This window comes from Wasmannia auropunctata, unplaced genomic scaffold (assembly GCF_000956235.1).
Source record: "Wasmannia auropunctata unplaced genomic scaffold, wasmannia.A_1.0 LD334183.1, whole genome shotgun sequence".
Taxonomy (NCBI): Eukaryota; Metazoa; Arthropoda; class Insecta; order Hymenoptera; family Formicidae; genus Wasmannia; species Wasmannia auropunctata.
Window position 1 is genome coordinate 128,654 of NW_012028707.1, and position 25,544 is coordinate 154,197.

A 25,544-nucleotide genomic window follows, 5' to 3' on the forward strand; every position below is an offset into this window, starting at 1 on the left:
ACACACACACACACACACACACAGAAACAATAGATTTATCAATTTTCTTGCATAGTTACACAGTTTCGAAAAGCATTATAAAGGTGATTATCATGCATACGATATATGAATACGATTGTATTAATCATTTATTAATTAATAGGTACTAATCACTACGGCCACTTTGGCCTGGGGTGTTAATTTCCCCGCTCATCTAGTGGTGATAAAGGGTACGGAATATTACGATGGCAAATTGAAGCGTTACGTAGATATGCCGATAACGGACGTTCTTCAAATGATGGGTCGTGCTGGCAGACCGCAGTTCGATAACTCCGGTGTGGCGGTCGTTCTTGTGCATGACTTGAAGAAGAATTTCTACAAAAAATTTCTATATGAACCATTCCCCGTGGAATCGAGTCTTATGACAGTGTTACCCGATCATATTAATGCCGAGATCGTTGCCGGTACCATCAAGAACAAACAAGAGTTTCTCGATTACTTAACATGGACGTATTATTTTCGAAGATTGATGAAAAATCCGCAATATTACGATCTGGATATCTTGGAGCCTCACTGTATCAACGAATATCTCTCGAGATTGGTAGAGACCACCGTAAAATCATTAATGGATTCACATTGTATCGATTACGATGAGGTAATGAGTAGCATAATATAATTTACATTATTTACACTAATATACAACGCTTTAATATCATTTTATCTAGGACGTGCAAACTCTAGTTTCATTGCCGATGGGTAAGATAGCGTCATTCTATTATCTGTCGCATAATACGATGTTGATGTTTACGCAATCGCTACAGGAGAACTTTACGTTAGATCAGTACTTACGTATACTCTGCGACTCGCATGAATATAATGAATTACCTGTGAGACATAACGAGGAATTATTGAATGAGTAAGTCATTCGCTTCCTTCGATCTTTTTTTTTTCTTTTATTATTTTTTTTTCTATAAGCGTGAATGTTCAACAGGGAACTAGCGAAACTGTGCCGTTACCCTGCAAATCAGTACGATTCTCCACATACAAAAGCATTTCTCTTACTGCAAGCACATTTCTCAAGGCTATCATTACCTTGCACCGATTATATCACTGATTTGAAATCAGTGCTCGATCAAGCAATCAGAATAATACAGGTATGAATAAGATTGATATATAAAATGCATAATAATGCCTTTTATATGTACATTTAGACTCGGTTACTGACGAGAGAAAAATCTTTTTAGGCAATGATCGACACAGTCGCGGAACGCGGATGGTTAACGAGCACATTAAGGATAATGCAACTGTTTCAAATGATTGTGCAAGCACGATGGATAGATGAATCTGCAATAACGACATTACCATATATAAGGAAGGAAGATTTGCACTTATTTTCATCGTTATCGAGAGCTCTTCCAATATTGTGTTCCGTCACATGCGACAATTATAATAAACTTGAAAAGGTTTTACGTGAAAATTATCGGGTAGACCAAATACATGAGGTAATAGAAAAATTAAAAAAGATATTGTTCCATAAAAGGATATTCTATAAAAAGGATTTTGTTAAATTCATATTAAAAAATTTAGGAGAATCCCTATTTTCTATTTAGATACAACAAGTAATTAGAAACATGCCGAGAATATCCGTTGATTTAATGTTGGAAAATTCTTGGGATATCAACGTTGAAAAGAAGCAAATGTTGAAGCTGAAGAACGATGATTACGTACCTGTTCGACGGAATGAGGAGCATACATTAATCATTGGATTAAAAAGAATGAATAATTCCAAAACTTTAAAAGCACATTGTCCAATGTTTTTAAAAGGAAAGGATGAAAGCTGGTTCTTGGTACTAGGCGACATTCAAAATAGAGAATTGTGGGCTCTAAAGAGGGTATCTGGTATAAATAATCAGCTGAGATATCATCAATTGCAATTTACTACACCTAACAGTTTGGGTAAGCTTATCAACTTTTGTAACGCGTGTCTCGTACTTTTTATAAAGTTTCTTAAAATAAAAATTTGAACATTTATTTTAGGAACGACAAAGTTGGCGTTCTACTTGATCTCTGATTGCTACATGGGACTGGATCAACAGTACAGTATTTGTTTAGATGTAACATGCTAAATATTTAAACAGTAATCAAATACGGAGACCAAACCTAAGACTGAACACAGCAGGTGATATTGTATTTAATTGATAGTCTTTTAGTCTTTCTATAACGTTAATATGAAAAAGGAAAGAAAAAGAGAGTTTATAAGATTGTTAATGTATACATTGAGAGGAAATTAGCGAGAGAGAGAGAGAGGGGGGGGATGAGATGAAATTTGTTATAAACACGGACATAACTATGAGATATTTATCGCGTTGTACAGAAGAGAAATAGAGAGAGCGAGCTTGTATATTTTTCTTCACGTAATTTTATTACACGTCTATGAAATATATATATATATATATACATATATATATATATATATATATATATATATATATATGGATTATTTTTTTTTTTTTTTTCATACAAATATAAACCTTATTACCTCGGTATATAAAGATAGAAAAAGCAACACGTGCAGGATCAGTTGTATGATTTCGTACAATATTTTTGTCACAAACGAGTTCTCTTACTACGAAATGAATTGATTGCTGTATATCATTTGTTTAATTAATGTTTTAGCGAAAGGATTCTATATCTAAAATCACTTACTCGAGAAATATATTGTTCGATGGAGAAGTTTGTAATACATAAAAAAAGTAACATTAGAAATTAAAATTATTGTACACATTTAGATTATATATATATATATATATATATATATATACTGACCCTTTCTCAAATTTACATCGTGTTACAGTAAATATAATATTAGTTCGGTTTATTTCTCCTTTCTCCCCTCTATGCTTAGATAACAATAGATTATAGAATAGGAAGGATATGAGATCGTTCCATTGCTTTGTATGAAAAGAAAAAATTGTGTGTGTGTGTGTGTGTGTGTGTGAGCGCGCGCGCGTGTATTTTACATCCTAGAGTTCAAAATTCTCGTATCGATTATAATACAGATTGTTCATACTATGAGCATTGAAGAGACTTTACAAAATATATATGAGAACCTAGTAACCTAGTAACACATTTAATTTAATTTGAATCATAATAAAATACCGAAATAATTAAACTTTTGCTTTGTGTGTTATATTAATTATATTTAATTTTGAAAACTAGGGATTTAATAGTCTTATGTCCTCATATGAAACATTTAAAAAGTATAATATTATTAAAATATTATGTAGTTCAAATAGCAAGCATTATCTTTAAAACAGATATTTTCGTAATTCTAGTCTAAATTAATCTCAATGCCAATCTAAAAACAATTTTAAAATTATTTCACAATTCATAGCCTAAACATAACAGAATTTTTGAGCACCACGAAAATTACGTTATTTCTAAGACAAATAATACATTTAAATTTAGGTATAAGTTACCAATTATAATATATCTAGTTTTTAAATTTCTTATTTGAAAGTGTCAACAACATTCTCTTCTTTGCCAATAGTTTGAAATCTGTTTTTTTTTTTCAAAAGTATAGATGAAACACACTTTGCTATTAATTCTAAAAGATTTATCGAGAATCAAAGCAAAGAAATATTTAAGCTCCTTCCTATACACATGAAATCTGGAAGTACTGAATATATCTCTTGTAAGTAATAAACCGAAATGCATTTATGCAAAAATTTTGATAATAATAGTACATCTCTATTTGTTAAATGTAGCGCAAGAATTGATATTTGTCCCAATACCCATCGCGTAGTCATGTAATACAAATAATATTAGAAATTGCAGCAGTTAAAATAAATTCAATATCTTCTCTTGCATTATAAAATCTCAACATTCAGCCTAATCTCGTTTAATGATTATAGAAGTTTACTGTCATGTTAAACATCATTCCACTTTAAGAAAAAAATGTTTATGTTCAGACTGGCCAATGACCATACTTGAATTGTATAGTTATCACTCAAGAACTAAGGAAGCACTAGCATAACTGACAGAACTGTCATTCATATTGTTACATTGACTACTTTGAGCATATTTCAAAAATTTCAGATTCATTCTTTGACCATTTGTATTTCCTTTAAGACTGTGAATTACCTGTGTGCAAAGATAGAATACAGAGCAGTATTAGTTAAAAGAATTAAAATCTAACTCACTTATTTAATGTGGACATTTAATTTTCTCATATTACCTGCAACAAAACGCCAATTGGATGCCGGCCACATATAGTATTACCATATTTCTTAAGATACTCGGTAAACATTGGAGGATTCAAAGTCTCTATAATGTCCATACCCTAATTTAATAAACATAGGTTTATTAGATGTTGCAATATTTTTACATTTATAATGCATAATGAGATTGTCTGTCCTTGCTCAAAGAAAAGAAAAGACATTAAAACATACCATTTTATCGAGGTTTTGGATAGATCTGTGTATAGGTCCACATGATCGATCGTAGTAAGTATAGCGAAAACGTTGTCCCCAGTGACAGAAATCTGAAGAAATGACGAACAATGTTTGCGGATCAGCCATGTAAGGTGCTAACAGTCTCCCGTAAAGCGCTTCTCTTTCTGGACTCAAAGATCCCACCAAAATTGGGATTATGGTAAATGAATCCTTGAATCTACATGTATGAGACATACACAGGCTCATATAAACAAAATAATCATTTTCCATACTTATTTAATAATAAACAGAAAGTGCGTAAACCTCACTTGCTATAATTTTTTATCAAACTAACTTTTCAATATTTTTGATGGATTTAAGTGGAAATTAATTTATATATCTCAACATACCCTTCCATAACTTTAGCAATAAATGGCAACTGCATCTCAATGCTATGCTCTTCTTCATCTGTGTTCAGATCCATGCATTCAAAATGACCGGTCTCTTCCAGTTCTCTTCTCACTATTAAACATTTATATGCTTTTTAATGAATTTATTTCAAGGATAATATACAGCAACAAGCGCACTTTCAAATATTTTTTTCCAGTAAACAAAACACTTTTTTTAAAATAAGAAAATATAATACAAGATATGCAGCAAAATCTACATATAAGCACCTTGTTGATCAATATGTAGATCATATAACGGTGTTCGGTAAATGGAAGCCGAAGATAGGGCACAACCTGGTAATCTCACATGATGAGAAGGCCCTAGAATAAATATCCTACGGCTGCATAACAGCACGTTGCACGGTTCATTTGACTGAGAAATTTGAAAAATTACAAACTAAACTATATATTATAGAGCTACACTTTAGATGATGAAAATTTTCATTGAAAATTACATTGCAACTATTAAACAATCGCGATATATGTATAGACTGATATTCCTTTTTATAAGGATTACGTTATTACAAAAACAAAATTATGTACAAATAACATAGATGTTATAAGCCAGGATACATAAATTATGTATATGTATATACATATATATATGTCAACTATAAAATACAACTAAATACTTGTTAGTAAAATGCTAAAATAATATAGTTAATATAATTTACACTTACACAACTACAGGACTAATTTGTCGATAAGCAAAACCAGCACATGCTCCGCAGTAGCTATATCCTGCGTGCCTGTAAAATTAGACATTTTTATGTATTTACACATGTGTATGTATTTTAATAAAACTTGAAGAATATGTATTATATATTGGATGATTACTAACGGAGCAATGATTGCTCTTGCAGGTCCATGGGATAAGTCAGCCGCGCTCAACCAACCTTCCAATTGCTTGCTCAATTCCGAACCTATGACAAGTGGAGTTTGGACTTTGATAATATATAAAATAAAATTATACATAAATACATATGTATATAGACATCTGTTTGATGCAACAATTATAGAATTATAGAATTTATACATCCTATTTCAAGTAGTTTTTTTTAAATATATTTTTATCATATATATCACATGTGTACATTATTATATGGGATATAAGGTATAGGAAAAAAAGAAAACAAACAAAAAAAGAGGGAAAAAAGGAGGCAGGGAAGGAGAGAGAGAGAGAGAGAGTGTGTGTGTGTGTGTGTGTGTGTATGTGTGTGTGTGCGGGTGGATGAGTGGGTAGTGTGTATATATTTGCATTTCTACAAGAGCAAATCATCAAATTTAATTTTAACTTCTTTAATTGTGTATTATATTATCATAGTTCTATGCACACAATCAATTAATAAATTTGATAAATTCGTATTAAAATAAAATTTATTAAAATGTGAATTTACAATTGAAAATATTGATGAAAGTCTATTCTATCAAGATTTTCTATCAAGTAAACAAAATCAATCATGTCAACGAGCGAGGAAGAGCGAATAAGTAAAAAGTAAAATGCATTTTTCGATCTCTTACCAATATCCGAGTACCAACTACCAGCGTGAGAGGCTCTCCTAATTAATGCCATTTTTGGGCCGAACGCGTCGTTTCGTTCTTCTATCGCGTCGTCTTGTACGTACTCTGCGTAGCTTCGCGTTCAACGCATTCAACGGCACTTCATCTAGCGTGAAAGTCTCAGCGAGATCACAAGCGAGATAAAAGTAAATTATATATATATATTTTTTAACCGAGTGTAAAATGTTTATAAAACGTTATTACAAAACTTTGGCTACTGGTCGTGTTCCATAGATTATTCAATAGATATAGATGAATGTTAAAATCCGATATGCAATCGACTGACGAAGGGCCGATTTGCAATCTGCAACACAAAGGCGCTTTCCAGATATAAAATCACTTTATGCACACACGGGTGTGCGAGTCTGCGCGTTCCAGGGTGCAGCTCCAATGTGAATTCTCCCTTAATACTCAATATATCTAGTGACTTTAATTGTGAGTAATACACCGAATCGTCGAGAAAAACCCTAGAATTGCGACGAAATGATCGGTCAAATTCGAGACTGTTCGCGTTTTGTCAAAGTGCCGTTACGTCGACGTAACGCGTAATATTTCCATGATCCGAAATGCACACGATCGAGGATGGAAATGTATATTACCACTCCCGCGAGTCGCGGTTGTGCTTCGGAGTTCGGAGTCTTTGGACCTTCCCGAGAGAGAGTCGATCGACTTAGCGCGCACAGTGCGCACACTGCGCACTTGGGATCCGCATCTCATCAGTGTCACTCGCTTGAGCACGGTTGTGCAAATTATTAATATGGCAGATGCTCGGGTCGGCCGTCTCTAGTGTTGTTTAAGTTCGTGAAACTGTGAGTGACAAAAAACAGTAGGTCCTGTTACCGAAGGGCACTGTGATGTATATGAGATTTTGATCGGCGCACGTCTCGACGTCCACGTGCGTATCCGCGATTTAACGCGCGCACGAAAGAGAGAAAAGCAGCGCGAGTGACGATATTGGCCCGCCCGTTCGGAATCGCGCGAGATCCCCTTGCCGTGTGCATCTACACCAACATCACCAACCAACCTCGACAACGAGAGGCACATCGACGACGTCTCCGCGCGCGCGCGCGCGCGTGAGAGAGAGAGAGAGAGAGAGAGAGAGAACGAGCGAGCGAGCGAACGTTTTTCTTTTTTTTTTTTTTTAACATTCGTCCACTTTGTTTATCATCACGAACACGATGGAATTCGCCGCTTCGTGATACGCAGCCGGTGCCCCGCGCTCGTCCCAGGTACTTGTTGTCGCGCCGCGCGGAACTTGCGCTTTTCTTTTATGTTATTTTGACGTCTTGTGCACTGTATAACCTTTCGTCCCCTCGTCCTCTCCCTCTCTCTCTCTCTCCCCCTCCCCCCTTTGTGCTTGTCAATCTGTCTTTCGATAGCGGAGACGATTGGAGTCGATTGGCCCGCGCTGCTTGTGTTTATTTGATACGCGCGGCGACTCGCGACTGTGTGTTTGCAGACAGACTTTAGGTATTTCTCATAATTTTCGAGAGAAATGAACGAAGGAACGAACGTATACGTTAGCATCTTTATTGTGTGTTATGTTTCTACAAGGTAGAGCTAGCATTAGCGATCGACCCTACACGTATACGCATGTTAGCTGTCGCGAATTTCTGGATTTACTTTTTTTGTTTTAAACATCCGAGACACTGGACAGTAGACTCGACGTGATTGGATGCGTAGTCAACATTAGATTTAATATAAATTTTTCGCGGTTGAGTTATTATTGTTGTTAAGTAATAGATTCACATGTGACGAAAGTATATGTTAATGGTATCCACTGTAATAACTTATTATGATTATAAACATGACAATTATGAAGATCTGTTTACTGTGAAACATTGATCGAATACATTCAATAGATAAGTTGACACGTTATACATTCAAATCTCAACAATCGTTACATAGGCAAAATCAGAATTCTTACCGTAAGAATATTTATTTCTGTATGCGTCAGACGTAAGAAACTTATATCTGTGTGCGTGCGTGCGTGCGTGTACACACACACACACACACACACACACACACACGTATATATTTATATAAATGGCTCCTTTGAACATTAGAAGGTTATATCTTACAAAAATAATTATTTTGCTTGTTATTAGGTGTGTTATCGACTCTGCACTGCATTTTAATGTAACTATCACGGAGACGCTGCGCGAAGAAGGAGGTAAATAATATTGACAGTGCATTTTGAGTCATTGGTCAGTGTTTACATTAAACAAGGACTTGATTGAAATTCTTCTTGTTCCAGGTTACAAGTGGTTATTACGTGTCCTTGTCATGGATCATTGGCGATCCCATGAAATTATCGAGTTTTCCAGTGTTGTACTAGAGAAAGAAAAGTGGATGTGCTAATCAAATTTGCGAAATAAAAGTGTTTGGTGTGCCTGCTTGCGGGCAAAAACATTTTTTTAATAGTAGTGCCACCGGGCTATGGCCAACCTGAACTTTGAACAGCCACCACGCAGTATTGCGAACGCAAGTCTTACTTCACGCGCAGCTGGTGGTGGGGGGGGTTTGAGTACCGTGGCCCTCGCGGGTCATGTCACACCTACCTCGGGCATGTTCTCAGGCTCGTCTGCAAGCACTTCAAATACAGCCAATTCAGCGATAGTCGCTACTAACGTTTATCCTGGGGCGTCGGGTTCTGCCGGCGGACAGAATAGTCATCAGCAACAGCAGCAACTCTCTCCTATGGGCAGTAGAGGACTGTTTGGGCAGAGAGCTTTTACCGACAGACGTACAATGCCTGCTCTTGGGTTAGTGCTTCTCGTTTTACATTTTTTTTTCTCCTTTTTCTTCTCTCTTTCTCCCTTCCCCTCTCTGCAATCATCTCCATCTGTATTGTAGAGCTTCGAATCCAATGGGTAGTATGGGCAGTTTTGGAATACCTCCAAGTCGCAATTACGGATCTCAAGGTGCGGTTAACAATTTCCACTCTGTTTTTGGGAGTGGAGGCGGTGGAGATACGAGTACTCCACCTCTGTTAGATCTCTCGGAGTTTCCCTCCTTAACGAATAGAGGTCAAGGTGATTCCATGCCGCAACCTAGTCCCATGCCAGGGAAACAGCCTTATGGTTAGTGCCAAGAAGACATAAATGCAAAAGCAGCCTTTTTTAGTACACACATTGTGAAATAATCCTTTATATTATAATACATTATATTTGGTTTGAATATCAATTTTTTTCCTTCTCGGTTAGAGAGCTCTCTACATAATTCTGTAATCATCATTTCATAATTTCTTTTATATTTCAAGCAAGACGAGCAACCGTACTCGGTTAAAATATTAAAATCTCAAAATAATATAATGTGTTTTAGTGCGTGCGTGCGTGCGTACGTATTTTAGGCCTTTTCAAATATTTTATGTAGATAATCATATTAAAATCACTTTGCTGATATAATTTTCATTTGTGTTACAGTTGGAATGGTAAAGCAACCAACATCCGAGTCCAGCGAATTTACCATGAGCTCGGAAGATTTTCCCGCATTACCAGGAACGCAAAATCGAGAAGGTCCGTCACCCGGTGGCAGCATGTCTGATAAAAATATTCCTGTAGGACTTGGTCCAGAAATCGGACAGGACTTGATACAGGCCAATAGAGCACCTGGATCTGAGAAATCTCAGTCTTCTAAAAGAGGCATCCAAACATCGCCCGATGGTAAGATCAGAGATTTGTTTGATAAACGTATCATGATTAAATTAATTGAGCTTTCTTACATATGTAATTATTGGATACACATAGGCAAGGTGACGAACATACCTGCAAGTATGGTGAAGGATCAATTCGGTATGGTTGGGCTTTTGACGTTTATCAGAGCGGCAGAGACAGATCCGAATTTAGTGTCGCTGGCGTTAGGTCAAGATCTTACTGCGTTAGGACTGAATTTGAATTCACCAGAAAATCTTTATCAGAATTTTGGTGGTCCCTGGGCGGAAACTCCATGTCGACCGCAGGATATAGATTTTCACGTACCACCAGAGTATCTTATAAATGCCGCGATCAGGTATTAATTTCCCAAAGCATTATTTAATTTATTATTGAAACTGTTTGCACTGTGTGTAAAAACTATAATATTTGTCAACTACATATATCGTATAATACATATATGAGCTGCTTTCATCAAATCATTTGAATGTTGCAGATATTAAAAAAACATTTTTTTTTATCTATATCTATCTATATTTAAAAAAATGGAATAATATAATAATAATTTTAATTTGACATTGAAATAAAATGATTGTGTTATTACCGTGTGTATGTGTGTGTATCTCATTTTAATTTCCCCATTTCAAGATATTTGTCTGGGAAAATTAAAATCGTACACCTTGCATGTATACAGAATGGTCGACTTAAATCGAACACCTTGAATATCATTTATTTTTAATGATACAAAAAGATGTTTCAGACGAAAGTTAAACGGCTTCGAGGAGGACATACTTTGGTAATAATTAGAGGAATCATATATAAAGAAAATCATAATTTCATTTAAAAAAGTAGAACTGATCTTGTATCTTTTTGGAGCCTCAACCTAGAAAAAAAATGACGTGACCAAAATGCTCTCCTCGAAGCCGTTTAACTTTCATCTGAAACATTTTTTCGTACCATCAAAAATGTGAGATATTCAAGGTGTCCGATTTAATGTGTGTATGTATATGTACGCGCGCGTGCGCGCGAAAGAGAATTACATAATTTGTAGAATAATCTTATATATTATTGCGCATAATTTATTTCAAAAAATTTAAATTTCTTATATTTATTTTATAGGGATAAGCTAGCGCCAGTTAAACTAAATCGATATAAAGATGATCTACTGTTTTATATGTTTTATACAAATGTTGGGGATGTATTGCAATTAGCTGCTGCGGCGGAACTGTAAGTAAAAAGAAAATTGATTTTTGATTGATTGATACTTGGGAGAATTAGCATAATGTGTGACGCTTATATAATTCTTTGTACGTGATATGAAGGTACAGCAGAGAGTGGCGATATCATATGGAGGAAAAAGTTTGGATAACGCAGGCACCAGGTTTGGGGATTGTAGAAAAGACGTCGACATATGAACGTGGTACTTATTATTATTTTGATGCGCAAAACTGGAGAAAGGTAGCTAAGGAATTCCATTTGGATTATGCAAAACTAGAAAGTAGACCTCATCTTCCTTCGAACTTTCACCAAACTCAGCCTTGACTACAGGTGTGTGTACTCAATTTTATTTCCTTTTTTCTTTTACATATTACACATGACGCTCACATAATAACGTACTCGATTCAAGTATCAATGAAAAGTTAATTTCGGAAAAGAAGTTCGGTGCTTTCAATATCGTTTCATAATATAACTGCACTTTCCGATTGTTATCTCTTTGAGAATGATACTTTTCTGTGAATGCAATCTTTTCTGCAAAAAAAAAAAAGAAAAGAAAAAAAAGAAGCAATAGAGAGATAATCTTTGAATTATAATAGAGATTGTATTATCTGTTCTAGACCTGTCTGCAGACCATTGTGCTGTCTTTAAGCTGGAAGCGAATCAGCTATTGTATAAATGAACAAATTTAATAATCTTTAATAAAAACATAAAATTTGAAGAGTAATAAAGAGAATTTTTTTTAATCAATAAATTATATACCTTTGCCTCGCTATCGATTACAATTCATTATCGCGATCGTCATCATTACGTTAGCCGTAATAACATTCTTTCACTCGTAGTTATGATATTATTTTCTCTTCTCCATGCCTTCATAATTATGTTATAATTTATATTATAATTACATTTCATGCACACACATTTCTTAATTTTTCCACTTGCGTCGCGAGATTAATTACATCTTCTGTAGCATTTATGACAAAATGTTGAATGTAATTCCGACTGTTTTTCTCAGAATCTTGTAAGAAATATCTGTTAAGACAAGCAGTTTATTCTGTCTATAAAACTTAATATTTTTCTTGATTATATAATATTTAATTTGAGTCGATTTTCAGATATATACCTATAGTTGACCATTATGCCGCAACTATTTGCCACTCCGCGTGGCGAAGGATCAGCCATCCAATTTATTCGCCACATCACAGCTCCGTTGCGTAAATGGAAATTAGCTGCACAAAACAATACATACAAATTGTGGTGAGAATTATTTATCTCGTAATATTCATTTCGCTTTAAAAATATATTTATATAATTTGTGCATTCACAATTGCTTATAAAAGAAGAAAAATATATCGATAGGGATATATCACGTACCGACTGCATTTAAAGCATAGCCGCGTCTCTTTTCTTTATACAAGTACCAAGCGCATGCTCGAAGAAGCGGTTCTTTTAAAAATTCTGACAGTTGCTTGTCTCCTGTCCATAACGAAGTGCCCAGGATCTTTTTTAAGGTTGATATCACGTTTTCTGTTTGTAAAATATCTTTTGCAATTTCATATTCTTGCGTGGTAAATATAAATGCCATGTCTATGGAACACACAAATACATACACATAATTTCTATTTTTTTTTTTTTTTTTCCAATAGCTAGCAGTTACCTTGTTTTAGTTTATCAAATAGCCAAGTCTTAAAATTTGGTATCGGCGATAAGCTCGACAATTGTTGTACAGCTGGAAATTCAGTTGTGATTTCGCTAGCTACTTTTTTTATCAAATAATTACCAAGCTCAATCCCCTGCGTAAAAACATCTTTTTATAGCCACATATACGTTTTCCACAGCGCAAAGCTGTAGTATATACGTAATTCATGTCAACTTGAAATTTGATTAGTTAAGATTTTCGTTACAAATCAATTACCTGCAATCCTTTCTGAGTAGAAACTATAGAGTAAAATATTGCTGCTTTTATTTTCGATTTATCTTCCTCAAGAAATGTTACACATTTCTTTGCGCTTCCCAAAATTCTAGTTTCAGCTTCGTCAATACCCTTTACACTATCTGTAATAACATTGAGAAGAATTAAAAGATTTACTAGGTACTCTTGTTTCTCTTTCTTTCCAATAAAAGAATTCTATTTTGAAAATTTAACAACAGATTTCTTTGCATAAAACCTGGTATAACATCACATAATGCTGTATGCAACACAACAATAGGTTCTCTTGGCATGGATGGGTGTGTAAATATGTAACATCTTCTATATGGTCCAACTCTGCGTTTCAAATCCAACCAATTTCTCATAGGATGTATCGCCTCGTAATCAGAAACCTTGAAATTTGCGAATAAAGAATGAGTACGAGAACGCAATAAAAAATACAAAAATTGAAAATAAATGTAATCGCAGATATAAAATATCGAAACTGTAATTACTTTTTGCAATATATCGCACGCACTTTCCCAAGTTATTCGTTCCATGTGTAAGAAACCCACAGAAAACCAGAGTAAAAGCAAATCTCGCAGAGTGTGATTTAGTTGCTGTATTACTATACTTTCACTTGCATCATTCACTTCTGACATTAGTTCCTAACAACAACAAAAAAAAAAAAACAATCGATCAAAATAATAATTTAACTTGATATCTACAACAAATTTCATTTTATTATACACTAAGATTTGGATCTCGCAATGTCATCCACAATCATCCATTCCATATGCAAAGATTCTGTTTTTCTATTATTATTTCTACCATTTATTATTTTTTGTTGTTGCTTACCAGAACATCAGTTCTCAAGTCAACCAAGAACTTGACACCATGCTGCAATCTTCCTATAATAATGAATAACCAATGATAAGCAGGTGTAAGAACATCTTTCAAAGTTCTCTCATGGACAATCATCTGTCGTTCATTTTCAGGCTATAATGAAAAAGTTAGGATATAAATAGATACTTAATTAATAAGGAACGATATTTATAATAAGGGTATTCTTTCAAAACAGAAGAAGAAAAGAAAAAAATATATTTATAAGCAAATACATTTGTATATAATGTTAAAAATATGTGTTTGATGGCGGCGATATTGAAATAAAATTGATACATTTGGAATATACATACACAATTTGATTAAAGCGTCGCAGATAACTAATTATAACTTAAAGAAAACGGAAAATAGTATACCTCAGTGCAGACTAATCTCTTGGCCACTTGGCATATCGCGTTGTGCTGTACAGCATACTGCGAAGCTAACGTACGTAAAATCCATTGGCGATTATCTTTATTGCTCTCGGTATATCTAACGCACAGCGCACGTGCCTTGTTCTGTAAATAAATACCTTTAGATATACAATGTTGTGAGAGAGAAAAGAAAGAAAAAGACTGCGCGTTATATCGTACAGTTGGGAAATATAACTTGTAACCTCTACGATCCAGTTGCTGATCTTGGTATCCTTGAATTTAAAAATTTCTCGCAATTCCTCGTCCACGTATGTGTGTAACTCGCTGTTTTCTCCGGCACGTAAAGTGGATGACGTTCCATATTCGCGTTTAACGTTGCGCTTCAACGTGGTCGCGAGTCTGCAACAACGAATAATTGGTAGAAGCTCGAAGGAAAGTTTCCTTAACATCGTAATCAATTATATCCGCGCTATCAATTATAACGAAACGAATTAGAGAGCGGGATACTTGATTTTCAACAAGTGTCACGTATCTAACAAGCCCATATCATACGTTGAAACATGCATCAGCTGATGTGACTTGTCAGATCTTTAGCCCGCGTGTGTGACTTGCTCTGTAGGTAAAAACACGTCATATCTTGGATAAAATCACGGACTATTTTACCGATATCTACAACTGCTGCAGTTGTTTACCCATGCGGCAAGCAAGTTGGCAATAAGGGGTCGGCAAGGAATCAGACGAAGGTTGGCAGCGCTTCTTGGAAGAGTTCTCTCCTTTTCGCGATACAAGTTTGGATCCCCTGGGCAAAATGGCGACGTCAGAGAATGACAAGTGAGCATTACTGAGAAACTGTCACGTTAAAAAATTATTGTCACGTGTTTTTTTCTCGAGGAATGTCAGAGTAATTAAATCTGAAAGAGAGAGAGAAAGCGATCGCGAATGTGACGCGCTTCGATAATAATAACGTACAGAATGCAAACGGCGCGTTTTTATTGCCATCTCCTTTGGGGTGTTTGGTGTTTCTTACAAGGTGATAATGCGTGCTTTATTATAATATATATAATGCGTCTGATTGTAACGTTACTGTACTTGGAATACGTTTCCCGCATTCTGTCCGATCGAGTTGTCATTGTTACATCGATGTTCCTATTCTTTGTATATCCGCAGCTCAGCATCTGCAGTCTGTCTTTATACATGTCGATTGCAATAGGTGAGCACGTAGCATCATCGTTCAGCGTTCTTAATCGAGAATGCGTGTTTCAGTTACTGCCATGGATTATGTTAAACTGTCACACGATGGACCAGTTGTACTAGGTGGGACGATTACCTTTAGAGCGGATTTGTACAGAGACGGCCAGCGACCAACAGGAAAATTCAAATACGCATGGAGCGATAATTCGCGAATGAAATATCAATATGAGGTTATAATTACAAAATGTTTCATTTGTTATGTTAGTTTATAGTAATCAAATTGTTGTTCGAAATTGACTACATGTAGCACAAAACGTCTACTAAGATGCTTTTCCTGCTAAAAGTAGTCATTATTAATTTTGATCATATTCAGCTGTTTTACTTATTCTTTGACATAAGAGAAATTCCTAAACATTCAGAGTCTACAGCTAACAATATTATTTAACCTTATGAATTTTATATACTCTAATGTTTTAGATAGTAACACCAAATACAACAACATTTTGGAGCATAAGTTATCCACGTGAAGGCAATGCTCCTGGAGACTACAGGGTGGAGTTGAAAGTCGATTATCGCAGTCTCTCAATAATTTGGGTGCCTGATACAAGTGCTCGTATCGAATTTCAGATTTCTGGTAAACATTATTGATAAAATTTTACTTTTGCTTTTTTCCTTGAAATATTACATCTTATTTTTATTATCTGTTTTAATTGCAGAATGTCTTAATGGTAATATAACCATAAAACAGGCTAATAAAACCATAGCAGAAGAATATATCTCCTCTGCAAATGAGACAAAACTAACGGTGGACTTGCGAAAGGGAGATTACGACTTTATAATAGAGAATGCCACAGCGATATCGACGTATTGGTTTATTGACTGCAGATATTACGGTCAGACAAATGATTTCGCTTTCGTTTATAATTTTACAAGTCCTGGCGAAACGCGTGATATAGCAGCTTTAGTGGTTGCTTCATATGATACATCAACGACCACAACTGTGACACCTATAACTACAGCTGCACCTGTTAACGTGACAACAGTCGCGCCAAATGTTACTACTACTACTACTACTACTATGGCAAATTCGAATGGGACTCGTGTCTCAGTCGTAACATTACCAGTAACTGTTACGAGTGCAAACCCATCGATAAAATCTACGACAGCTGCACTTCCAATTAATACAAGCACGATAGATATTGCCAACTTATCATTGCCATATATTTGCTCAAACACATCTCTCATTCCTCCGGATCCGAACAAAACGTATGGATACTTTTACAAAAAGATCCATGTTCGTGGTTAGTAAGAAGGCAATTAATCCTTTACGGGAAAATCATTCTAATTTAAATATAACTAAATGAGATTTTTAAAAAAATTATATTATAATATTAATGTATATATTTTTAATTTTTTTAAATGCATATCTTTAGCTCCTGTGTCAAATATCTCTGTGGAAGGTACAAATTGGATTCAACCATGGGACATGCTGTCTTTGAATGTGACCTGCAAGGGATCGGGCCCGTTTTCTAAGTGTCTTCAGTTTCACCGTGGAAAGTACAATGTAACGGGAAATGAGACGTGTGATAATGTAGAACACATGCACTTGTGCAATTTTTCCATTATTCATTATTTTCTCGAGCCCAGTGTCTACACAATATTAATGATACTAAGCAACGAAGTTAGTACACAGATTTATCCACTGACGATCAATATTTATAAGGGTAAATATCCTATCAGCGATATATTTATCAAGTATCGTAATTTATGTGGATTGTCGCAATTACGATAATATTTGCATTTAACGTTCTTACAGTTACAACAAAACCGCAGTTGTCGGTTATTATAGTGCCAGTCTCTTGCTCGGTTGTTGCCGTGGTACTGATAGTGTTTGGTGTGGCGTATTACATCCAGAGCAGAGCGAGATTCACGATAGAAGTCGCGGACTTTGATTTTGGGCAAAGTAATCCAGAGATGGAATATAAAACGTTTACGGAACGTTTACGCGACTCGTTTAATAACACTGTAAGACCTGACAGCAAACGGTTAAACATACGCTATTACGGCAGCATGAATCGCTGAAACATACAGGCTGTGCAAAGCTATGTGATCTCTATGCATCTCCATCTAATCTTTCTATTACCTTCAAATGTAGTATTTTTTTCTTTTGTTTTATTTTCTAGCCAATCTCGATAATTTCTCTTGCTTAGCGCAGATTTTTAATCTGATAAAACGAAAAAAAAATTCAGTTAAATTGATTAAAAATACGAAATTTCTTCCAAGACAGATAACTTTTTTGCTTTCTATCGCAAATAATTCATATCGATCGGTTACTAATATATAAACTGTTTATGGTAGGGATATAAACCACTCGACAATCCACAAACACTTCAGTGATGCATGAATGAGAGAAGCAACAGTTTTAAAAGCAACACTAAACTATAACAAAGTTTCTGCGAGGAGCAAGCGGAAACGAGTAATGCGTCAAGCAAAAATATCAGCAAATTCAACGATACTACTAGTGAAGAAGTGTCGAATGCTGTTGTGTGGTAATAGATCCTGGGCAATTTGATTTGAGGATGAATAGTGATTATAAAACGAGGAAAGAGAAGGAAGACACAACGTTGCACGATAATTTCCAATAATTGGCAAACGATCAAATCGAGATTGTACATAAATGAGGAAGTTACGATGGTGTGTGTGCGTGTGCGTGTGCGTGCGTGCGTGCGTGTGTGTGTGTATGTGTATGTATATATATATGTATATATATATGTGTGTATATATATATATATATATATATATATAGGCTGTGAATATAGTACGCAATGATGTATTAGAGTCGCTCTTAACATGATACATAGGAGAATTTGATATTTTTTTAAGGTCGCAACGAGTGATTTATTATCTCGTTTTATTATTATCTCAACTTACATCTCTTTTAATGCTTTGCCACCTGTTATTATTTTGGATTTGTTATTTATTAGCGATTGTACATTTTGCACGTGCGCGATACAGTAGTAATGAATTTAAGAGAGAGAACAATAGTACATTTTACTTGTAATATTTACACATGGCATATATGTAACATGTACATACATACATGCGCGTGCGCTGGGAAGAGGCTTTATTAAAAAGCAGAATAAAATTACATTATCGTACTAAGAATTTTTTTTACATAAGAATACATCTCTTATATTGTATTTATTATTTGTTAACAAGTAGATTTTTAGACAAAAGAGTTTGATTTCAAGTGAAATAATCGTTTTAGATAGAATTCCTTTATGGATCAAGTATATGAGACGCAAAGTTGGAGGAATTAATTCCGGAAATAAAATAATCGCAGTGTAGTATGGCGTAAGAGTAAGTATACATATATCTGCTATATCTTTAATAAAGAAAAATGGTAACAGACATACTGCTACCGTTTTCTACATTATCGTCATTTAGACGATTTTCGTGATATTTACTGATATATTATGATGCAATTATATAACACTTATTAAAATTAATGTAATATATTTTTCCAAATTAAACTGGTTTTAATTTGATTAGGACATAATGCAAAACAGCGCGCGTTTTAATCAGGCATTGAATTATTGACCGATCTGCGCATAGAGACCCTCTAATGATCACAGAGTCTGCAGGACACGAGCGCGCGCTTTGTATATGTGTATAGGGTCTATAGTTCGGCAAAACAAAAGAGAAAGAGAAATATATTTGTATACTTACTGCTGCGTCTCTGACTTGTAGAGTCTCCACTATAACCTAAAACACGTTGAAACACGTATAAAAACACAGAATCACTTTGCAAACAAATTAATATTGTATAAAATGATTGGATGTGCATTTTATTTACTTGTTAATACCTATAAAATGTTTTTAATTATAGTATTTAAATGAAAAAGTAACGCGAAAATAGATTTAATTAGGCGGGAATTGGGCTGAGAAATAGCGGACCAATCAGAAGTGGTTGTTTCTTGTCCAGATTTAAAGCGTTTTGCTAGGGACATTTTTGTAAAAGGGGTAAACTTTCTCAGACATCTCTTTTACGCCATGCCCGATGGGGAAAGGGAAGGAAGATTCATGGCGACGTTCTCCGCGGACGAGGAGAAGAGAATATTAACATGGCGACTTGTGCGGTAAATTGGGCTAGTCGCGCCCTATCGAGATGTCTTTGCACCGCGGTCGTACGGTGAACGTTTGTTGACGCGCGCACACCGTGTAATTCGACGCTCTCGTTTATCGGGGTGCGTTGACGTCGAGGACGCGCGCGCGCGCGCGCGCGCGTTTCTCACACGTGGTGCTGTAAACGCAACGCGCGGCGGCGGTCACGATGTCAGTCAGCTATGCTAGGATGAGGTCGTGCCACGAGGCGTCGTCGCCAACCTTGCCGACGTCGCCGACGTCGCCGACGTCGCCGTCATTGCCGCCGAGTAAGAACAACGCTAACGCGTCGCCCAGGCGTGCTGGCGACGAGGAGGATTGGCAGATGCAGCTGGCATTCTGCAAGCCTCGTCACAATGCCACGATCGAATACGTCAATTGTATCAGTCAGACTTGGCGAATGAAGGAGCGGGTACGTATGTACGTGTGTGTACGAATCAGCGCGACATGCTCTCGACGCTCGCTTCGCTTCGCGATTGCTAAACGCGACCGGGAACATAGTTATGATTTATCTAGGCCAGATATCTTACCGTGCGTACGTGTGTGTGCGGGTTTTTTTCTTTTAGATGAAAACAGTGAGTGTCGCTCTGGTGTTGTGCCTGAACGTTGGCGTTGACCCCCCGGATATCGTCAAGACGCAACCATGCGCTCGCCTCGAATGCTGGATAGGTAATCTCGCTAAGTTATGTAATTGCGATTTTGAGGTTAGGCGTGTGTAGTACGGTACCATCGCTACCATCAATGCCAAGTGATTCGCCTTGGACACGACATACACGATACTCCACGATGCTTCTCCACGAGCATCCTCTGGATGTTATCGCGTTTCAGCGCGATCTTTTCATCTTGTCAAAATTTATAATAAATTACAAATACATTAATATCGTTTAAAAGCTTTTCTTACTAGTGCAACTAACTAGTAAGACAAAAATATTAACTGATATGAGAAGAGAAATTTAAAAAGATTAAGTATTACATATTGACACGTAGAGGCAGATTCATAAAAGAAACATTCAAATTTGATATTTTACTTATTAAAATTTACATATTAAGTTTTGGTTTTTCATTTTCTGTTAACTTGTCATTTAGGTTAAACTAACCTAAATCTTATCATTAAACTGATAGTTTTATAGTTGTAATTTTAAAATTGCAGAACTATCAGTTTAATGATTGATTACTTATAGCAAAACACAATTTTACATTATTAGGTTAAGTCTAAGCCACAAGTTAATAAGAAAAATTGAGTCTAAGACTGAGTGTATGATATAATTGGTCTTTATACTATATAAAATATATTTCTGCATAAAATATAAATTAGAATTAGTTTGTATTTCTGTAATTATTATGTTATAATTATAATACTGTAATGTAAAATAGAAGCGTACTTATAAACAAAAAAACTTTAACATTTATCATATCAATATATATATACATATATATATATATATATATATATATATATATAAAATGAAGCATTTATATAGAATGAGACTTTTCGTTTCCTTACAAAGTAACAATCACAGATAATGACTGCTATTAAACAATATATTGCTTAAACTTGTATAAATTATGACAAACATATTTTCCCAACATTATTCTATAATTTTATGATAAATTGGATGCAAAATTATCAACTGATATTATTTCAGATCCTTTATCGGTGAGTCCTCAAAAAGCTCTCGAGACTATAGGTTCAAATTTGCAAAAACAATATGAACGATGGCAGCCAAGAGCTCGCTATAAACAAAGTTTAGATCCAACCGTCGAGGAAGTTAAAAAATTATGTACATCCTTGAGGCGAAATGCCAAAGAAGAAAGAGTTCTGTTTCACTATAATGGTCATGGAGTGCCCAAACCTACTACTAATGGTGAAATATGGGTATTTAATAGGGTCAGTATAAACTCAGGATAAATGAATTTATATCCATCACGTCCGATGCAATATTTATATATTGACAACAATCTACTTTTATAGACATATACACAATACATTCCATTGTCAGTGTACGACTTGCAGACTTGGATGGGTGCACCTAGTATTTATGTATACGATTGTTCCAATGCTGGGATTATAGTAGAATCTTTCCAGCAATTTGCAGACCAACACGAAAAGGAGTATGAGGTAAAAAGGAGGATACATAAATTTGCTTAAAGGTTTTAAGTGTTTAAAAGGTTTTAACAAAACATGTAATTATTGAATGAAATTATTCCTTACAGATGGAAAAGCAGCAAAATCGCACAACCGGGGTGGTATGTCCTGCAGCACCATGTTATAAGAATTGTATCCAACTAGCGGCATGTGCGGCTAATCAGATTTTACCTATGAACCCGAATCTACCTGCAGATATATTTACGTCATGCCTCACTACGCCCATAAAAATTGCAATACGCTGGTAAGAATTTCTGGCGTAAACAAAAGATATCTATGAGTATCCAATACATATATATCTTGTATATAAGTAAACATGTATGTATATATAAATTTATTTCTTTTACATAGGTTTGCTATGCAGCCTACATCCAAATTGGTTCCCAACATATCGCTTGATCTCATTGACAAGTATTATTAACATTATATTAAACTTATTAAATTTTATTATTTTTTGTAGAGAGAAATAGTTTATTAATTTATTAATATCTTGATACACACGTTTTTTTAGAATTCCCGGACAGTTGACCGATAGAAGGACAATGCTAGGCGAGCTTAATTGGATATTTACCGCCATTACCGACACGATAGCGTGGAATACTTTACCAAGAGGTAAGACATTTGAGTTGCAAGTTTATTGACGCAAAATAAAAGTATAACTATAATAATTATAAAAATATTCCATAGATTTGTTTCAAAGATTATTTAGACAAGATCTGTTGGTTGCCAGTCTCTTCAGAAATTTCTTACTAGCGGAGAGGATACTTCGTTCTTACGATTGCACGCCAGTTTCTTCCCCGAAATTGCCGCCGACTTATCAGGTTTACATTGACTTGTTATCTTTAAACATAAAAGAATTTCTTTACTATAACATTTACATGCTAAAATTTTCAATTATCGCTTGCTCTTAAATTTGAATAAGAGATATAAATTTGCATATCATATTTTTAGCATCGTATGTGGCAAGCTTGGGACATGGCGCTTGACCTATGCTTGGCACAATTGCCAACGGTTCTGGAAAATGAAGACCGATACGTGCATTCGTCATTTTTCGAAGATCAACTTACAGCTTTCCAAGTATGGCTTAATTTGGGATCAAAAAATCGCAGTCCACCTGAGCAGCTTCCAATTGTCCTCCAAGTGCTATTGAGTCAAGTTCATAGACTAAGAGCGTTAGAGCTATTAGGACGTTTTCTTGACCTCGGTCCGTGGGCTGTGAACCTAGCACTCAGCGTCGGCATCTTTCCATATGTTTTAAAATTATTACAAAGCAATGCCAGAGAACTGCGGCCCCTGCTCGTTTTTATATGGGCAAAGATTTTAGCGGTGGATAATGTGAGTGTCCGTACTTCCGCATTATTATCCCCATACACTGTTACGCTATGCTTCGTATGTATAAATTCTCTAATTTTAAATATGTTTCTCAATTGCAGACTTGCCAAGCAGACCTTGTGCGCGATGGCGGTCATAAATATTTCTTGTCAGTGCTGCAGGATACTTCTATCCCGGTAGCTTATACGTTATATTTAATCTTATCCGGTAACTACGCCCGGTCTACAACGGCTAAAGTTTCTCGTAACGAAAGTACGTTTAATAATGATTTCAGAGTGAGCATAGGACATTAGCCGCGTTTGTATTGGCAAGTATCGTAAACGATTACCGACCAGGTCAAGTAGCCGCAAATCAGGGCAGTCTGGTTTCAATATGCTTGGAACAATTAGGAGATACAAATTCTTTGCTACGACAATGGCTTTGCTTGTGTCTAGCACGACTTTGGCATAATTTCGATAAGGCGAGATGGTGCGGCGTGAGGGACATTGCTCATGAAAAATTATTCACCTTATTAAAGGATCCTGTTCCAGAGGTTACATGATTGTTTTTTTTTTTTTTTTTTTTACACATGCGAATATTTTCAATTATTTTGTGTCGATATATTTTATATATAATATATATATATATATGTGTATATATATATATATATATATATATATATAAACTTGAAAATTATAAAGGAATATTGTTGTTTGATGTACAGGTCCGAGCAGCTAGCGTATATGCATTGGGCACATTTGTAAACAGTGTTACAACCAGAAGCGAGCATGCAAATAATATCGATCAAATTATCGCAATGACACTTATTAATACAGTTTCTCACGATATGTGTCCATTAGTTAGGAAAGTAAGTCAAGATTGCAATCTATAGAATTGGTGGAAACAGTGGCAAATTGCTGACAAATTATTACGAAATTGTCTCTGCAGGAATTAGTTGTGGCTCTCCAGTGGATGGTGTTACATTTCGAAAATTCCTTCGTTACTCTTGCCATGGCCGAGGAGAACAGTCGAAAGGATCTCGTCGTAGAAACTTTATCCCCATTCAGCGGTATGAGACGTATTAGCTCGCGCGACAGATTGAAAATGTTATCCCCTAACAATACATACACCATAGATATGACCGATGGGTTTGGACCGCAGGATCGAATCAAAAGGGTATCGTCTTCGTCGTCCATTAGCAGTTTAGGTAAGGAATACCGATTTTTGAGAAAAGCCAAAGAAAAGTCAATTAATATTTTCTGTCTGAGCACTGAATCAAATAGTTATCTGCATTGATTCTTTCGTGTGTCAGGTAATAATTGGGAGTTCGTGAGGAAACCTTGCGAGTCACTTGGTAATAATGATTGGAAGTTTCATTGCATGTTCATATATAGTTATTGCTTTTTGTTTTTGCAACTGTGCAATTTTCACCGATAGAGTGCTTTTTGCACAGGCTTTGTATAATAGCAACATTTTTTTCTTTTTTCTTATTTATTAAAATAACTCTACGACAGCGACGTTTTATATGAATTTTTGTAAAATTCATCGCAGGTCATAGTTCTCTTGGAAACTTACCGAGTCTCTCCTATGGCAGTGTATATATGAAATTATGGCATGGATTGTGTAATCTCGACAATGATCCTCATCCGGTGGTCGCTGCTATGTCTCAAAAAGTTACCAATCATATTCGTAATAAGGTATTGATTTATCTTTAAGCGTTAGAATTTGGGGAAATATAATTTTTGTCATACAAAATATAAAAATTTCAGGTGAAAGCATCTTCCACCCCTAAAGAGGTAATTGAAACGAAAATCTCTTCGTCACTGTCTCTTCCGCCGTCTCCGTCAAATCGGACTGGTTATTTAAGGTTGGTCAAGATTTACTTTGTACAAGATGTAATTTTTATTTTATCTTTAACAATTCCTTTTATATGTTTACCGTTCAGCAAAGGAGAATCACCACCAACGACTGTCAACTCTGGAACGGATTTGTTGCGTTCTTCTTCCAGAGTTTTATCGCACGGTAGTCGTTCGAGAAAACCTGTTCCTAATACAGTAAGAATCAATTGCTCTTGATTTATTTATTTGATGTTAACTTTTTTAACGGAGGGTGTCCAAGACAAGATTATGACATAAATGGTTTAAATTTTATTTTTTAAGTTACAATAAATAAGAGAAGATATTTCAAGTACCCATTGAAATATTGATAATCACGAAGAATCACTCATGTGTACACACACACACACACACACGCACGCACCTGTCTCTTATACACATCT

General features: G+C 35.4%; 5 protein-coding genes across 14 annotated transcripts in view; 3 read left to right on the forward strand and 2 right to left on the reverse strand.

The window, feature by feature from the left end:
- Positions 1-2,381, forward strand: part of LOC105459574 (activating signal cointegrator 1 complex subunit 3) — a 9,452-nt gene extending 7,071 nt beyond the window's left edge. For 3 of the 4 annotated variants that reach the window (XM_011705727.1, XM_011705729.1, XM_011705728.1), the window contains exons 7-12: positions 143-634; positions 705-895; positions 971-1,133; positions 1,224-1,481; positions 1,590-1,935; positions 2,017-2,381. In XM_011705727.1, the coding sequence (XP_011704029.1) occupies positions 143-634; positions 705-895; positions 971-1,133; positions 1,224-1,481; positions 1,590-1,935; positions 2,017-2,105 (1,539 nt within the window). In that variant the 3' untranslated portion in view covers positions 2,106-2,381. Of the gene's footprint in view, positions 1-142; positions 635-704; positions 896-970; positions 1,134-1,223; positions 1,482-1,566; positions 1,936-2,016 lie in introns of those variants that run through there. The other variant, XM_011705730.1, reaches the window with a different exon arrangement.
- Positions 2,382-3,540: 1,159 nt separating this feature from the next.
- Positions 3,541-6,738, reverse strand: LOC105459573 (protein MEMO1). Its single transcript, XM_011705726.1, has 8 exons — positions 6,383-6,738; positions 5,703-5,784; positions 5,542-5,610; positions 5,090-5,202; positions 4,823-4,934; positions 4,431-4,650; positions 4,217-4,321; positions 3,541-4,122 (listed from the first exon to the last, which is right to left on the reverse strand). Exons 1-8 carry the CDS (start codon positions 6,432-6,434, stop codon positions 3,985-3,987), a joined length of 891 nt encoding a protein of 296 aa, XP_011704028.1. The 5' UTR covers positions 6,435-6,738; the 3' UTR covers positions 3,541-3,984.
- Positions 6,739-7,117: 379 nt separating this feature from the next.
- Positions 7,118-12,016, forward strand: LOC105459572 (CCR4-NOT transcription complex subunit 2). Of its 3 annotated transcripts, none has more exons than XM_011705723.1 (9): positions 7,118-7,650; positions 8,530-8,594; positions 8,679-9,186; positions 9,278-9,504; positions 9,847-10,086; positions 10,171-10,432; positions 11,194-11,301; positions 11,397-11,622; positions 11,910-12,016. In XM_011705723.1, exons 3-8 carry the CDS (start codon positions 8,861-8,863, stop codon positions 11,614-11,616), a joined length of 1,383 nt encoding a protein of 460 aa, XP_011704025.1. In that variant the 5' UTR covers positions 7,118-7,650; positions 8,530-8,594; positions 8,679-8,860; the 3' UTR covers positions 11,617-11,622; positions 11,910-12,016. The 3 variants fall into 3 exon arrangements, with proteins under 3 accessions (XP_011704025.1, XP_011704027.1, XP_011704026.1); XM_011705725.1 differs by lacking the exon at positions 7,118-7,650 and adding an exon at positions 7,725-7,891; XM_011705724.1 differs by lacking the exon at positions 7,118-7,650 and adding an exon at positions 7,920-7,975.
- Positions 11,618-15,296, reverse strand: LOC105459571 (malonyl-CoA decarboxylase, mitochondrial-like). Of its 5 annotated transcripts, XR_975698.1 has the most exons (12): positions 15,118-15,296; positions 14,697-14,853; positions 14,458-14,598; positions 14,057-14,197; positions 13,714-13,866; positions 13,458-13,611; positions 13,205-13,344; positions 12,947-13,082; positions 12,664-12,876; positions 12,413-12,518; positions 12,052-12,321; positions 11,618-11,823 (listed from the first exon to the last, which is right to left on the reverse strand). XR_975698.1 is itself a non-coding variant. In XM_011705718.1 (11 exons), the coding sequence occupies exons 1-11, from the start codon at positions 15,291-15,293 to the stop codon at positions 12,198-12,200; spliced, it is 1,641 nt and encodes a 546-aa protein (XP_011704020.1). In that variant the 5' UTR covers positions 15,294-15,296; the 3' UTR covers positions 11,618-12,197. The 5 variants fall into 5 exon arrangements, 4 of the variants coding, with proteins under 4 accessions (XP_011704020.1, XP_011704023.1, XP_011704022.1 ...); XM_011705718.1 differs by having other exon boundaries at positions 11,618-12,321; XM_011705721.1 differs by lacking the exon at positions 15,118-15,296 and adding an exon at positions 15,007-15,067 and having other exon boundaries at positions 11,618-12,321.
- A 96-nt stretch (positions 15,297-15,392) lies between these two features.
- LOC105459589 (regulatory-associated protein of mTOR-like) overlaps positions 15,393-25,544 on the forward strand; it is a 12,815-nt gene continuing 2,663 nt past the window's right edge. The window contains exons 1-23 of the mRNA XM_011705749.1: positions 15,393-15,484; positions 15,718-15,875; positions 16,123-16,279; positions 16,362-16,946; positions 17,079-17,369; positions 17,462-17,670; positions 19,961-20,221; positions 20,376-20,478; positions 21,456-21,697; positions 21,782-21,928; positions 22,024-22,199; positions 22,307-22,366; positions 22,467-22,567; positions 22,643-22,776; positions 22,907-23,290; positions 23,389-23,463; positions 23,562-23,819; positions 23,991-24,134; positions 24,215-24,473; positions 24,579-24,620; positions 24,818-24,963; positions 25,036-25,133; positions 25,212-25,320. Coding sequence (XP_011704051.1) covers positions 15,427-15,484; positions 15,718-15,875; positions 16,123-16,279; positions 16,362-16,946; positions 17,079-17,369; positions 17,462-17,670; positions 19,961-20,221; positions 20,376-20,478; positions 21,456-21,697; positions 21,782-21,928; positions 22,024-22,199; positions 22,307-22,366; positions 22,467-22,567; positions 22,643-22,776; positions 22,907-23,290; positions 23,389-23,463; positions 23,562-23,819; positions 23,991-24,134; positions 24,215-24,473; positions 24,579-24,620; positions 24,818-24,963; positions 25,036-25,133; positions 25,212-25,320 — 4,197 coding nt within the window. The 5' untranslated portion in view covers positions 15,393-15,426. The remainder of the gene's footprint in view (positions 15,485-15,717; positions 15,876-16,122; positions 16,280-16,361; positions 16,947-17,078; positions 17,370-17,461; positions 17,671-19,960; positions 20,222-20,375; positions 20,479-21,455; positions 21,698-21,781; positions 21,929-22,023; positions 22,200-22,306; positions 22,367-22,466; positions 22,568-22,642; positions 22,777-22,906; positions 23,291-23,388; positions 23,464-23,561; positions 23,820-23,990; positions 24,135-24,214; positions 24,474-24,578; positions 24,621-24,817; positions 24,964-25,035; positions 25,134-25,211; positions 25,321-25,544) is intronic.

Bases quoted from the DNA above. Each gene is read 5' to 3' on its own strand.
- LOC105459573 (XM_011705726.1), bottom strand. From the start codon at position 6,434: ATGGCATTAATTAGGAGAGCCTCTCACGCTGGTAGTTGGTACTCGGAT. The intron at 5,203-5,541 runs GTAAGTGTAAAT...GCTGTTATGCAG, and splicing joins CAAATTAGTCCTGTAGTTGT to CCGTAGGATATTTATTCTAG. The intron at 4,322-4,430 runs GTATGTTTTAAT...TTATTAAATTAG, and splicing joins TCCAAAACCTCGATAAAATG to GGTATGGACATTATAGAGAC.
- LOC105459572 (XM_011705723.1), top strand. From the start codon at position 8,861: ATGGCCAACCTGAACTTTGAACAGCCACCACGCAGTATTGCGAACGCA. The intron at 9,505-9,846 runs GTTAGTGCCAAG...TTTGTGTTACAG, and splicing joins GCCAGGGAAACAGCCTTATG to TTGGAATGGTAAAGCAACCA. The intron at 11,302-11,396 runs GTAAGTAAAAAG...CGTGATATGAAG, and splicing joins TTAGCTGCTGCGGCGGAACT to GTACAGCAGAGAGTGGCGAT.
- LOC105459571 (XM_011705718.1), bottom strand. From the start codon at position 15,293: ATGCTCACTTGTCATTCTCTGACGTCGCCATTTTGCCCAGGGGATCCA. The intron at 13,345-13,457 runs GTTTTATGCAAA...ATGTTATTACAG, and splicing joins ATTATGTGATGTTATACCAG to ATAGTGTAAAGGGTATTGAC. The intron at 12,519-12,663 runs GTACGTGATATA...TGTTTTGTGCAG, and splicing joins CTATGCTTTAAATGCAGTCG to CTAATTTCCATTTACGCAAC.